Source organism: Aethina tumida, chromosome 3 (assembly GCF_024364675.1).
Source record: "Aethina tumida isolate Nest 87 chromosome 3, icAetTumi1.1, whole genome shotgun sequence".
NCBI classification, from domain to species: Eukaryota; Metazoa; Arthropoda; class Insecta; order Coleoptera; family Nitidulidae; genus Aethina; species Aethina tumida.
In genome coordinates, this window is record NC_065437.1 from 21,428,402 (window position 1) to 21,443,432 (window position 15,031).

General features: G+C 28.1%; 2 protein-coding genes across 3 annotated transcripts; one reads left to right on the forward strand and one right to left on the reverse strand.

Moving 5' to 3' along the window:
• The first annotated feature begins 162 nt into the window (after nt 1-162).
• LOC109599444 (sine oculis-binding protein homolog B) lies at nt 163-9,959 on the forward strand. Its single transcript, XM_020015450.2, has 4 exons — nt 163-380; nt 7,190-7,328; nt 8,745-8,920; nt 8,979-9,959. Exons 1-4 carry the CDS (start codon nt 303-305, stop codon nt 9,852-9,854), a joined length of 1,269 nt encoding a protein of 422 aa, XP_019871009.1. The 5' UTR covers nt 163-302; the 3' UTR covers nt 9,855-9,959.
• Nucleotides 9,960-10,516: 557 nt separating this feature from the next.
• Nucleotides 10,517-14,845, reverse strand: LOC109599465 (trypsin-1). 2 transcript variants are annotated; one of them, XM_020015471.2, is made up of 7 exons: nt 14,715-14,845; nt 14,463-14,641; nt 14,285-14,385; nt 12,088-12,194; nt 11,742-11,887; nt 11,313-11,593; nt 10,517-11,004 (listed from the first exon to the last, which is right to left on the reverse strand). In XM_020015471.2, exons 2-7 carry the CDS (start codon nt 14,533-14,535, stop codon nt 10,831-10,833), a joined length of 882 nt encoding a protein of 293 aa, XP_019871030.1. In that variant the 5' UTR covers nt 14,536-14,641; nt 14,715-14,845; the 3' UTR covers nt 10,517-10,830. The 2 variants fall into 2 exon arrangements, with proteins under 2 accessions (XP_019871030.1, XP_049820582.1); XM_049964625.1 differs by having other exon boundaries at nt 14,285-14,388.
• Between the last annotated feature and the right edge of the window lie 186 nt (nt 14,846-15,031).

Below are 15,031 nucleotides of genomic sequence, written 5' to 3' on the forward strand. Positions count from 1 at the left end.
TCATTTTTTTCCATATAACAGACTTCGTTGCTCACAACAATTGGTCGTCGGATGGTGGTCCTTTTGAGCGCTCGCATGCGTCCTATCAGAACTTGCGCGTTTTGATTTAAAACTCTGGCGGGAATACCCCACTTCGAGTTCTAAAATAACACACATTTGTTGAATGAGTATTGCGGACGTCTCAGTGCGACCGAAAAATTCAGCTAGAGCTTGTATTTTTAGTGAAATAAGTTTCGACGCGAACGTAAATCGGCCTATGTTAAAAATCGTTCACGTTTGTGCTCAATTCGGACTCGATATTAATGGATAAAGGTGCACAGAATGAGGTTTCAATTACGAAAATCACGATTAAAAAGGAGAACTTAAATGACGACATTAAGGTAAGGCTTAACTAAAAATTTTGGAAAATTAAATCACCTTGTTAACTGAACTGTTATTTAACAGTTTTTACTTGCATTTAACAATTAACTGAATCATGTATTTAAATTAAATGTGCACGTAAGTTAAGGCTTCACATATAGATATCACGTACCAAAAATAAATTATAAACGTATAGATATATAACCGTTTGAAATGAACAGGAGAATTTTAAATGTGTTGTATGTAATTCAATGTAATTTGAATGCGTTATAAATGTGAGCACGGGCCTAAACATGGATGTGTAACATGAGCCCGGTAAACTGATACAGGGTATCGTATGACAGATGGCGTGGAAGCGATATCCATCAGCAGACATCGTAAAATACGCGTTATTTTATACCCTTCATCTCTGCTATTTTCAATTCTCAACAAATCATACTCCAATGTTTGGTTCGGTTATTTTTAATTAGTTGTCAGATTCGAGTGTTGCCCGTGATTTTTGTTATCGTAATGCTGGCGCATGCACCATACTTTGCAAAAATAAATACCCAGTTATTGAATTAAAAGTTTTATCGACATTTGATATAATAATAAAAATGATAACAGCTGAATTTTGCTATACAAGAAAGAATATAAAATATAATCAAATATAAAATTATTAATAGTTAGTTTTTTTTATATTTCTATAGAAAGAATTTATCATTTTACTCTCTATTTATCAAATAAAATATAATTTATCAATTAATGATTAATTTTAACTAATACCAGTTATTATATAACAATTTGAAAATTCTTAGCAGGACTAATATTACTTTAAGTTTGCTCTTTAATTATAGCTTTTTATAATAAATTAGATCTGTCACTTGTATGACATTTTCTGAGAAAAAAAATATCCATAAAAAACAATTATGAATAATGAAATTGCATCTTTTCATATATTATAATTAACAATCATATTAATTATTATCTTAATTTGTATTTATTTAATATGGATAATGTGTAAAAAAATTAATTAATCAATTTAATTTTTTTTTCATGATTTAAAACTTTCAAATAAATACTTTCTAAATAGGGTCTTTTGTAATAAATTAGAATAGACTCTAATATGACATTTCTCAACAATGACATACATATAATTATGAATATTGAATTTGTTGATTATTAGAAAAAAGTATAAGCTGTATAATGTGTTAAAAATTGAATAATTTGAAATCTCCCTTCATGATTTAAATCATTCAAATCGATACTATCTAAATAAGGCCTTTTATAATAAATTAGATCTGTCACTTATATGACATTTTCTTGATAAAAAATATCCTTAAAAAATACAGATGATTATGAATATTGGAATTGCATCTTTTCATATATTATAATTAACAATTATACTAATTATTATCTTAATTTGTATTTATTTAATATGGATAATATGTAAAAAAACTAATTAATCAATTTAATTTTTTTTCATGATTTAAAACTTTCAAATAAATACTTTCTAAATAGGATCTTTTATAATAAATTACAATAAACTCTTATATGACATTTTCTGGAAAAAAAATTGTGATTTTTCGTCACCTTATAATTATAATTCTCAACTATTACATACATATAATTATGGATATTAAATTTGTTGATTATTAGAAAAAAGTATAAGCTGTATAATGTGTTAAAAATTAAATAATTTGAAATTTCCCTTTACGATTTAAATCAATCAAATCGATACTATCTAAATAAGCCCTTTTATAATAAATTAGATCTGCCATTTATTGACATTTTCTGGATAAAAAATATCCTTAAAAATACAGATAATTATGAATATTGAATTTGTAATGATTATTAGATAAAAAGTCTTCAACCATTTTTTCTTATTTTATAATTAATAATAATTAGCATAATTTCTAGTTATTTAAGATGTGTGAAAAATTAATTAATTAATTTAATTTATTTTCATGATTTAAATCTTTTAAATCAATGCTCTGGTAATAGGGCCATTTGTAATAAATTATATTTGACTCTTATATGACATTTTATGGGAAAACAAATTGTGATATTTCTTTAAGATTATAATCTTAATAATTAATATAATAATTATATTATTAGCAATTACATACATGTTGAATTTGATGATTATTAGAAAAAAAAGTCTTCCATCCATCTTTTCTTAAATTATAATTAATAATAAATATCTTAACACGTATTTATTTAAGATGGATAATTTTCTTTCACGGTGTAACTATATCATTCAAATCAAAAGTCATAGATAGACTTTTTATAATAAATTAGATCTGTCACTTATATGACATTTTTTGGGAGAAAAGTTAGTAAAATATAATTAATAATAATTAACTACAATATACAAATATTGAAATTACAATAATTATTTAATATTTCAAATAATTATATAAAATATTTTAACCATCTTTCCTTAAAATATAATTTACGATAATTATCTAATCACGTTTTGAAATAAATGATAATAAATCAATACTCTTTACATTAATATTTTTGTAATAAATGAGATCTGACACTTTACATACATATAGTAATGAATACTCAATTTGTAATTATTATTTGATTATTTATTTTATTTATTTAATACGCATAATGTGGGAAAAATTAATTAATCCTTCAAGATGTAAATCATTCAAATCAATATGTTTATAAAAATTAAAAGTATAATGAATAAAAACAACTAATTGAAAATTATTCAGTTTGTTCTTGTATGTATATGTAGAATTAGAAATAAAACATTGGAGGGGACCCTGTTTTTTATATGTTTCGAAATAAGCGGTACGCTAAACTGTGTCGATTGGTTGAAAAATTTATAGAGAGTAAATTAATTTGAGTAGGTAGGCCAGGCGTACAATGGTAACCAATCAGCCAACACTGAGGACCATTAATCAAAAATCAATTTATCCTTTTGCCACCTTGCAAAATGAAGGAATAAACCATTGCTCGGTTGTTAACAAAAATTTTTGTCGAAAAATTATTTTGAACCAAAGTAGAAATAGTAAAAAATGCATTTAAAAAATATTTAATTAGGTATTACAAAATTAATTCTCAGTTCATTTTTGATTAGATATTATTTTTAGAATAAATTTGAAATTTAAAAAAGAATAAATTGAGAATTTCTCAAACAAAGCTCTTCTTAAAATAGATACACTATTCTTGAATCAGTTTTTTCAAATTCTTTTTATATATAGCTCTTTTATCTATAATATAAAATATAATTAAAATGTAAAAATTAATGATGATCACAGGTTTTTAATATAATTATGAAAGTATTGAATATTAAATTAGAAAACGGTTATATTACACAAAGCGTATTGGATAATTGATATCTCTATGATGAAAGCGTTTTGTCTTTAATTAATCATAAAAAAGTTGATTATAATGAGGAGTAAGAAAACTACATCATATATGGTTGGGCGTTCTTTCCCTTTACATCAAATATTACTCTTGTGGTAGAAATTTATACTGATACATCAGACTTTTTAACGGAAAAGCTTTTTATGTATCATTAAGCACTGTAAAAACTTGTACAATATAAAATGATTTATAATATTCTTGGTAATCAATAAGAGTTAAATTTTTATCAAAATCAATACATTTATATTTTTGGTTGCCATATTTGGCATATATTTAATATATGATAAATAAATTTTTATAATGATTTGTTTTAAAAATTAGCATCTTTATATATTGCAATGTCTTGATTTGTTAAATTAATTTTTTTTTATCTTTAAACATTGAACAAGGAACATATAATAATCAAATATTGGTCTAAATGTATTGGATGAAGCAATAAATAAATAATATCCAATAAATTCAAACGTAAAACCAATTTCAATTTAATATCAGAGCGGATTAATAAATGTACATGATCTGTTTATATTTAAGTTTATAATAGTAAATGTATAACATATGTAAACTAATACGTTATAATAAACATCATACATAGGTGGAACTGGTAATTGGATATGAAAACTACAGGGATGTAGGGAGGGACAAGGGTTGTGTTGAGTTTAACGGCGTAAATAGACACGTTGGTGTCCACTTTCAAAATATCTCTAATTAATTTTACCGTCAAAGGTTTAATGTGTACATTCGATTATTTTAAAGTTGCAACACTCAAATTAAAAAAGAATTCCACAATTTTTAGTTGAATAATTAATGTTATTTTTTCAATGTTGGTAAAAACAATTATTAAATATCAATTTGTTGTATCAAATTCGTAAAATTGATTTGTTATGTGATTAATTATCTGCAACCCTTCTGCCCGTGTCGATATAATTAATTGATTATATAGGGAAATATTTCTAGGAACGGTTAGTTGTAAAACCCATATTTCAATTATTCATGGTAAACATTTTTACTAGGTGTCATTAATGGGGTGTTTAAAGGGTGAAAGTTTCTTGGAAACATGATAATTTTATTTTGTTACCCTTATTTTCTGAGAACTATCACCTAAAAAACAATTTGTGGATTTTAAATTGGAACTGAAAATTGTCTGTGTATTTTTCCTAAACATACTTATTTATAATTAATATACAATAATATAAATATAATTGTATATGTACAAATAACTTGTTACTTAGTATATACATTGAGGTTTAAAATTTAAAAATATAATTGTATAAAATATTAGTGGTCATTATTTAAAAAGTTGAGAGCTCTTCTTACCGTATCAACTTCCACAGCATCAAATTACCAGTTTCTGAATACTCTTGACGTGAATCCACTAAAATCCATAAGTAAATGTATAAGATTCATAAGGATAATAACATCCTAGATGTAATACAAAACTACAAACTTACTTTCAGTGAGATAATTAAAATATCCATTTACAATAATTCCTGGAATCTTGTTTAAATATAGAATAAACATTAATTCTATTGTGCTAATTAATTTCCAACGGCAAACAAAAAATAATTAAATTAAGTCACTTTCGTCACTTAAGTTTTACATTTTTAATCAACAACTTATTTAATTATAAACAGTTCAATGTAAAACAGATGGATATCTGACAAAAAATTTCGATATTTTTCATTTATATAAAATGTATAAACTGATGGAAAATGGCCTGAAAAACGATCTCCAAAATTACCAAGAATTTCAATTGAAGTGGATATTTCAAAACAAGCTTCAAATCATCACATAGTATACCGATGATGATGAATGTTTGACCGCTTGGATGTTCCTAAGTTATCTATAAATTCTGAAAATCTAGGTGGACAAGGCGATGGATAAGGTGAGAAGTTTCACCCACACAACTGGAAATATAACCAGATAGAAAAGCTCCAGGGACAAGAATATGAAATATATAGAAATAAATATACTCATATGTTATAGAAGTAAATTTAAATATTCGTTTACTTTTACAATACATTACTTTACATTTTTTAATGTCTTAGTCTTCCAGGGCTTGAAATGATTAATGCTGAATCCATCAAATTATTTGAATTATTTGTTGATGAAAAAATTACTAAAATCTAAAAAGTATCTGGAAACTTTCAGGAAATTTGAAATTTTTATACCTGTAACTCAGCTATTTTTCTTCCGATTGAAATATTAGTTATCGTTGGATGAATAATTAATTAATTAATTTTCTATATTTTTATTATAAACTACTGTTATTTAATTGTTTAATGCTGTAAGTTTTTAAAAACGAATATTATATTTGTGTAATTAAAAATTTAAATATTTTTGCTCAAAATATATATTATACTAGCTGTACTCGCAACTTCGTCCGATAGTGTGTTGAATGCGATCGTTTTCTAGATGGTGATCTCGATATTCCAAAGATTCTTGAGCCCTTAACAATGAATGATTAGTTCTATCTAATTGTAATCGTTCATCCCTCTCAGAACTACTCTCATTCGGCCTAGACATGGACATCCGTAATCTACAATTTGTAAGATGACTTTCCCTACCTTGTTCAGATTCATTTTTACGTCGCAATCTTTGGCTTTTGGCCTTTCTCATGTTTTAAGAGAGATTTGACTTTCTTTTAGGCATAACTAAATATTAGAAAAAACAACTATCTACGTTACTCAATTTCAATGTAAATCTGAATATTGAACACAAATGTACTTGTAATTATAAATAATTATTACTTAAGGGTAAAAAAGGAAAGCAGTAAAAGTGTAACAAAATATTTTGAATTAAGATAAGGTAAGAAGAACGGATCGGTGGAATTATAATATATATATCAATCAAATCAAACTATCAATCAATCGTTGGTGGGAGAAGTGGTGGGAGGCGCCCGACGTGACGGCCCAGTGGTGGCATGCGCATGAGCTGCGCGTGGTACTGGACAGTACTTGGACATTGCAACATTACTTTATTTTTCTAAAATAAAAGAATTTTTTAAAATAAAAGTAGCCTAAGTTACTCCTTATTACATCAAAATCGGTCCAGCCATTTCAGAGATTAGCCGGAACAAACAGACAGAGAGACAAAAATGGTAAAAAATGTTATTTTGGTGTATGTACCGTATTTATATTCATATGCATGTAGTAAAAAACGGTTATTTCAATATTACAAACAGACACTCCAATTTTATTTATATGTATAGATTAATTCTTTAAAATTTTATATTCAATTCTGTATAATGTTAATGTATTTTAATGAACATGTATGGGAGTAATACTAAATTGTTATTAATTTATAGTGAAAAAACCTTTATAGAATAAAATATAATTTATTAAAGCTTTTATATGTATTAACATGTGAAAATGTTCGTTATCAATGACAAGTACTTATTATGTTCCGTGGCAATAACATATTTATCAGTTTAGTATTGATTTAATTTCGTATAAATTTGTTGCAGGAATTTGCTGAAACAGCAATGAATGAGTTATTGGGTTGGTACGGTTACGAGAATCGCTCGGAAGAATCCAGGAAATCTCGAAGATGTAGATCTCACTCCGGTAGTAACTGTTCTGAACCAACCTCTCCAAAATATTCTGGTGAGCTCGCTTGAAAGTGGTGAAATTTTAATTTTCGAACGTATACAACGGTGCGGAGTATCGACGTAATTGATTGACAATTAAAAAACGTAGTTAATTATTAATTGATTCATATTTCCATTGTCATATAATTTTTTTTAATTATGTGACGTTCCGATTAGTTAAATCTCTAAGCGAATGAAATAATTCAATATTTGAAACCTCAGACATTTCCAGTTTTAATGAATGGAAAATAGCCCATATTAATTATTGAATACCTACGTAATTAAAATCCTGTGTATAGCAATTTTAATGGAAATTTAATATTGATGTTTTGTGTTAACATTTTGTTAAATACTAATGAGTTTTCTAAAATGATTGTGTGTCAAATTAATGATTTCCAGGAACTGTAAATATTGTAAAATACGTTTCGATGCTTGATTGTATATAGATTCCAATTTCTCATTTTTAATTTGGATATTCATTATGCATGTGAATGAAACAAAATACCAGTATAATTATGGTATAATATTTGTTAAATGTAACGATATGTTATGTATTTATTCCCTCGGATTTTACAAATTATACATTGAATTCCCGATGTATGACTATTAATTATTTATACCTATTAGTTAATGTACTGACATTAAAATTAAACATAAAATATATTTTTCAGCAGAAATGGGTAAAACTTGATTGGGGAACTTTCAAATAATTTTGTGTTCATTTACTTTCCTAATTTTTTGTCAAAATAAATGCGTAATCCATAAAGAATGTAAAAAGAATGTCTTTTCAAAGGAAAAAGTTGTGTTTTTAAAGCTCTATCATTCAAATTCAAGGACTATAAATTTATTTCATACTTCAATTTTATGATATAATATAGATGGATTTTATAAAAGATACAGATTAAAGGATAGTTTGAAAACTGACAAAATAATGTGACAGAATTAATTATTGCTAGATTTAATTTCATTAAAAAGGTTTTTTAATCCTCCCATCTACAATTAACAAAAACAAATTTAAGACCACAGTATCCCGACCCGATGAAATTAGGCAGACGACACGGGCAAGCTGATATTACAAAGTCTGTGTCTAGAAATAGCCGGTCAGTATCATTTTACGAATTCTGCTTGCTAATCCTCGATCATCCCGTCGACGGAACCCAACCAGGCCTCTGTTTTGTTTATCACAATTTTGTCGGCCAAAAAATTATCATGCCCAAATTGCACTCCATCTGTCTTTTATTTTTGCATTTTCAATTATTAATAGACGTTACTAAACGTTTTTATTTTGCCTCAACAATGGAAAAATGAACAAAATTAATACAATAGGTGTTCTACACGTTTTATTAGTATTTGTTTTTAGATAACATTGTATTTCACGTTCATGAATAAATCTTGCATTCGATATTACATTATTTTAAGATAATTTTTTTAGATGGTTGCCCCTGGTGTGGAAAACCGGTAGAAGAGAGTGCTGGACCGACCTCCACAATGGCAAACTTCTGTTCCGAATTATGTTTTTCACAATCAAGACGAGCTAATTTTAAGAAAAATAAAACCTGCGACTGGTGCCATCACGTGAGAAATACAATATCTTACGTAGATTTTCAGGTATTATTAATAAGTTTACAGAACTGGATGAATAGAAATATTTTTATTATTGTTTCAGGATGGTGCTTCTCAGTTACAATTTTGCTCCGACAAATGTCTGAACCAATACAAAATGCACATCTTCTGTAGGGAAACGCGCGCACACTTAGAATTACATCCACATTTGTACGTGGACGATGCGAGCAGCGGAACATTGATAACGCCCGATTTATGGATGAAGAACTGCAAATCACCACCGCGACGGACCCCTTCGCCACCACCGTCCCCGCAAATAGACACGACCGTTCAGTCGTTGCCCGTTCCATTAATATCCGTCGCCCATCCCTCCAAACTTATGACGCCCGGCGTGCCGGAAAGTAAACGCAGTAGGTTTAAGTTGCAAAAAAAGACAAGGAAACGCGTTTCGTCCACGTTGACCAACAACTACGGCAAACTCGGCGAAGGACCTCAAGACTTAAGGGTTAGGCATACATCGACAGACACCGAATCTTCCTCCACACTAGTAAACCACACATCACCAGAAAATGCAAAAGCCCAAGACAAGTTTCCAACCAGATTCCAAAATAACGCGACTGCTGAACCGCAAATTCTCAATTCACCCCCTTTGGTCTCCAATCAAGCGTTGTTAGGAAAACCTTTGGAAAGTTTACTGCCACCACCAACCGTATTGGTGCCCTATCCTATTATACTTCCAATCCCGATTCCCATACCCATACCATTACCAATTCTACAGAAAAATGACAAAGTCAAGGTGGACGCATCTAGTCAAACAGAAGATGTCACAGAAGTTACAGTGAATTCTAGTCAAGAGTCTTCAGATAAGGAGCTTGTAGTAAAGAATAATATTGGCAGACCATTACGTAAAAGAAAAAAATTAAACGATGACAAGTCGAAAGTCAGTAAATATAAAAAGGTGGTCACAAAATTAAATTGATGTCTATATACCGTATTTATTTATTTTTTATTATTTTATATTGTCAACTATATGGCGCAAATTTTGTATTATTTATATTGAGTTTTATTATATTGTTATAGACTACTACTTGTTTCATTAAACCCGTAATTGTAAATTAATCATTAGAACGGAATTGATATTTATGTCTAATTATGATGGAATTCACTTATTATATTGACGCATTTCCACATTTCTTTCAGTACCACCATTGAGTCATTGATGTTATTAAAATAATGTGTTATTACGATAAGTTTTTAAATTCAAGAATATCACAGATAAAATATATTACATATTTGCTGAATATGAATAACATTGGTATCCGTAACATCATGCTACAGTAATTTACACTTATATGGTTAATAGAATTTATAATTAAAATATACATTGTTTTCAACAATTTTTTTTTAATCAGCATTTTTTAAAAATATATACCTTACTTTACCAACTGCAATGTAAAATTAGAAAATATATACTATTAGTTTCAAAAAACTGAATCTTTTTATAATTGTTTATTTGTTTCCTAATACCTAATAAAACTTCAACCAAATGATACAATATTTTATTACATGTAATCAATTAATTTAACATACAATATTATTAAAATTATTGATATATCACATTAATATTCCTGTGTACGATATAGTTTGCTTTACTATTGTTGCATAATTACATTAAATTGATATTTTATTGAGTACATCAAATTTACTTAAAATTTGGGAAATATTTAAAGTATTATGCGGCGGATGAGTAACTCTTCTATCTTCTTTTCATGCTATATGTACCAGATGTCATCTTTCATAAGCTGTTAAATTCAAAGTACTACATAAGTATTATATGCGCAGTCTTATTATTTCAAAGATACGTAGATTCAATTGTATGAGTCAAAATTGACAAAAAGTGACCTATACAATAATTACTATCTAAGTATTGTCAAAAAGAATCATATCACACTAATTTACGGTCTAGGTACAATTGATGTTTTCGCTTTAATCCATGGCATATAATACGATAGTTTCGTATAGACATCAGGGAAGCCGGGTTTTGCACAACCAGAGCCAAACGACGTTATTCCAGCAAGTATCCATCTGCCATCACTCATGGCACATTGCAGCGGTCCTCCGGAATCACCCTGAAAATATATTCATTGCAAGAAATTTATATATAGGCTGAAACAGAAGAAATAAATCAGTTGTTCAATGAATTAATCTAAAACCACATTTAGTTGGTAATAAATCGACTTATTTATTATTTAGAAGTGCATATCTGGTTCAAAAAATTCAGATAAGTTATGAAACACTCTGTGTAAGTTACACATATGACTTTACAATTTCAAGAACTCAACATATCTAGATGTAACAATTCTTTCAATATGAATAAATCTTTATTTTTAGAAGAACCAAATCAATTAGACAGAATTTTTAATTAAATAAATCTTACCACACATGTGCCAGTAGATCCATCAAGATGTCCTGCGCACAAGTGTCCTGACCTGATGTTAACGGAGTGTCCATATTTTTTTCTACAAATAGCATTGTCGTGAACCGGAACTTTGGTCTCCAATAGTTTACCGGCCAATATTCCATTCTCGGCATCTCTCCCCCAGCCGGTTGCAATGCACATACCCGTATCGTTGTATGTTAAGCGCTTGTTCGGCAAACAAACTGCCCGAATACGACTTTCGCCCACCAGTTTAACTGGCCGAGATAGTTTCACTAATGCTGTTGACAGAAAAAAATATTCCATAGGATTTCATGTAAAAGGCATTAAAGAAAGCTCTCCCTCTACATGTAATGCCTTTCAGTACTTATTTCAAGTCACAATATTCCATTTGGCCATTTTTCATTTTTCTCGAAAACAGTAACTTACCAATATCATGCTGAAAGTTGTGAAATCTTTCGTGTAATATAATTTCTTCAACTGGTATTCGCTCCTCCGAATGCTCTTCCACATTTCTGTCCCAATCTCCCAAAACTGCCGTCCACAAAGCTGGTAATGGTAAATTGAAGAGGTCGCTAAATGATGACAAAAGAGGATACAAAATTTCTTGGATTATCTCCAAGTGCTTTATTTTTATTAAAAGCCACTGTCACAATTAATACCATATTATTAAAATATATCAAGCACCCTTATACCCTGCTCGGCGGTTTTTGTTCACAACAAAGCAAAATATTAATGAAACCAAATTAAGGCCTCAAATCTATAAGATACGTACTTATTAATACAATGTGCGGCAGTCAGAAGCCATTCATTTGAAATCATTACACCACCGCACCAGTGTCCGAGAAATCCAAATTGAGGATGTAAGAGTTGCAGTGACACCTAAAAATGAGAAACAAAATTATACAATTTTAGATAAATAATATTGATCTGAAAAACATTATTATAATTATAATGAAAACCTTTTTGTTATTTTATTCCAAATTTCGTGCAATTTGAAGAGTTTACACGTAGTGTAATAATGGTGGATGCGCTGTTTAAGTAAATATGAAATTTTGGAATGATCAATGAAGCAGAATAAAAATGAGGTCGCTCTCACCATTGAAAAAAACTTCTATATAACAGATATGCAATTTTATTCAATTTTCTATCAATTATATTGAGAGTATAAAGCCATAAAAATAACTTAAATACATTTTTAATAATATGACGAAATGATGTGGCCTACAATTTATTCAACTACTATGTAACAATTCTGTTGAATCTTAAAAAGGAAATATTTTGTGGAGGGTATTAAAAATTCTTAATCTGTGAGATATGGTTAAAACTAAAAATATCATAGTCTTTCCATCAAAATGTCATTATATAATTGGTTAAAATTATATCAAAGTTTCCTTCAGATTTTTTATTTGTAAAGTTCTAGTTAATTTACCCAACATAAACGTATTTTATTATTTTAAAATAATAAATAATTTATTATTTTGGCATTAGTCTATCAAATAGACATATTTTTAGTTATACTGGTTAGTTATATTAATATTAAAAATTATTAAAACAAAATAAATCATTCTGAATTGAAAAATTCATATAAATGAATATAAATTCACTTAATCTTGTCAATGTAATAAATGGCTAACATTTTTAACACAAATAAACATAAAATCAAAGAAATTACACTGTAACTAAATTCCAATCTTCTCAGTCTAATAAACATCTAACACATCATCATTTTCTTGAATTGCATATGCATTATTAATGCAAATAATTTTCAGATACTGTAGTATCATAATCATTCCGTTCATTTAGATTTCTTACACTCTAAATTAAAAGTTATAGTAACCATTATTTTGTTTTTTAGTTGTTTTAATGGTGTATATTTGCTTGGGAGCGTAAACTAGAAAATTTTATTGAAGATATTAATAAAAATCCATATTATTTATAAAAATTACAAATTAAAAGTATAATATTTTTGGCAGTGTTATTTTTTGCATTTGATTATGTTTACAAATTTAAGTATATATACATGGCGCTATGATATGATGTTTATTAATGTAATATTTGATATTTATTCGTAGAAATTTTAAATACGACTCTTCTGAGAACAAAAGTATCAATTGGATATTGAAAAGAAGTCTGACAGGTGTAATTATTCTCTGATTAATTAGTTAATTATCGGTTAGTTACATTTTTATCACTAAAATAATCACATAATTTGTATTAACATGACCTGTATAGTGGTACTAACAAACAGAATTTCAGAACCTCTAAATTATTTTTGTTCAATTGCTAATAGGTAGTACAATAAGTCATTTTTGAACATTTAAAATCTTAATTATTTATATGATATGTGACTCTTTGGAGCAATCGTCCAGATAGTGAAAAATAAATTATAGAAAATGGGTCTCACAATAAGTTGTACGGACAACTGTTCGTGACTGTTCAAGTTCTTCGCAAGTGTTTGTTTATAATTCCGTACAACACGAAGTGAAAGTGAAATGTATTTCACTTACACTATTAAAATCCCGATAAACATGATTGATCTTTGATTACTTACATTTGGAAGTTTCTCAATTTTATTAGATACATAATTTTTATTATCTACATATATTGGATGGTTGATTGTTTGTATGTAGAAAAGTAAATCTATTTCGAAAAATACGTTTAATTGTAAATCCTCGAGTTTTGATCGTCTACAGACAGATTTAATAAGTGAAATGAAGAGAAAAATAGTAAATGAAATTTATTTATGGCACATGATGACAAAATTATGTAGAAGATAAAAAATCCTCTAAAATTTAGTTACAGTCTTGCAATTTTTTAAACTTTATTCAAGAACTATTTTCAAGTGATTTAGACATGCCTATGTTTGGAAATTTTATTTAAATGAGCTACAGGTTCTTTCCAGGTCCCTTTAACGAAGCAAACTTTTTTTTGTAACGGATTTAAATAAATCAAATTTAAATAAAACTTACTTGCCATGGCCACGCGCCTCTTACACTTTGTTTTCCATGGATGATGCGACCCAAAGATCCGTATCTGGGCTGTCTCGATCTCCTAACGCTTCGGCCACAATCTGCTTAAAACACCACACCATTATGCACTCAAAACATTTCTTTTTCATCACTACAACACTACTACAATTGTTATTACCTTGAGTTAAGGATATGCTAAAAATTAAGAAAAATACGATCACACTAGGCAACAAGTGCAACTTGAAGCCCATAGCACTAACATGTCCAATTGTAATCAAATGCCTACAACACCCTGTCGAGGAGAGAGTGATCGTAATAATGAAAGTGGTCAATACTGCTGTAACTAGGCCTCCTCACCTAACATAACCTAGTTAGATTTCATATCACAGGTGTCTGATGACAAATAAGTATTTTTGACTTGCATACTTACTTGCAATTTCACCGTTAAATTTGGATTAATTAATTTCATTCAAGCGTCCGCCGTCTCAATGATTTTATATCTCGTTAATTTATTAGATAAAAATACAAATGTGAAAGTGACCAATAAAAGTAAATCTTATTGTAAACTAGTTTTTGGCAAGTGATCGTGTATGACTCTTTATTTGTGTATAGAAATTTATTTCTTTGTAAAAAATGTATTAACTACAAAAAATAAAAAGTGGCTTTTGGTCATGTACAGTTTGGGAGAAAGTATAAGAAAGTAAATATTTCCAAAACTAATCAATTTGACGTTCTATTCAAGGAAAC

Coding starts and splice junctions, on each gene's coding strand:
- LOC109599444 (XM_020015450.2), top strand. CDS start 303: ATGGATAAAGGTGCACAGAATGAGGTTTCAATTACGAAAATCACGATT. Junction 7,329..8,744: donor AACCTCTCCAAAATATTCTG/GTGAGCTCGCTT, acceptor TAATTTTTTTAG/ATGGTTGCCCCTGGTGTGGA. Junction 8,921..8,978: donor TATCTTACGTAGATTTTCAG/GTATTATTAATA, acceptor TTATTGTTTCAG/GATGGTGCTTCTCAGTTACA.
- LOC109599465 (XM_049964625.1), bottom strand. CDS start 14,535: ATGGGCTTCAAGTTGCACTTGTTGCCTAGTGTGATCGTATTTTTCTTA. Junction 11,888..12,087: donor GCCGCACATTGTATTAATAA/GTACGTATCTTA, acceptor GTCATCATTTAG/CGACCTCTTCAATTTACCAT. Junction 11,594..11,741: donor CAACTTTCAGCATGATATTG/GTAAGTTACTGT, acceptor TTCTGTCAACAG/CATTAGTGAAACTATCTCGG.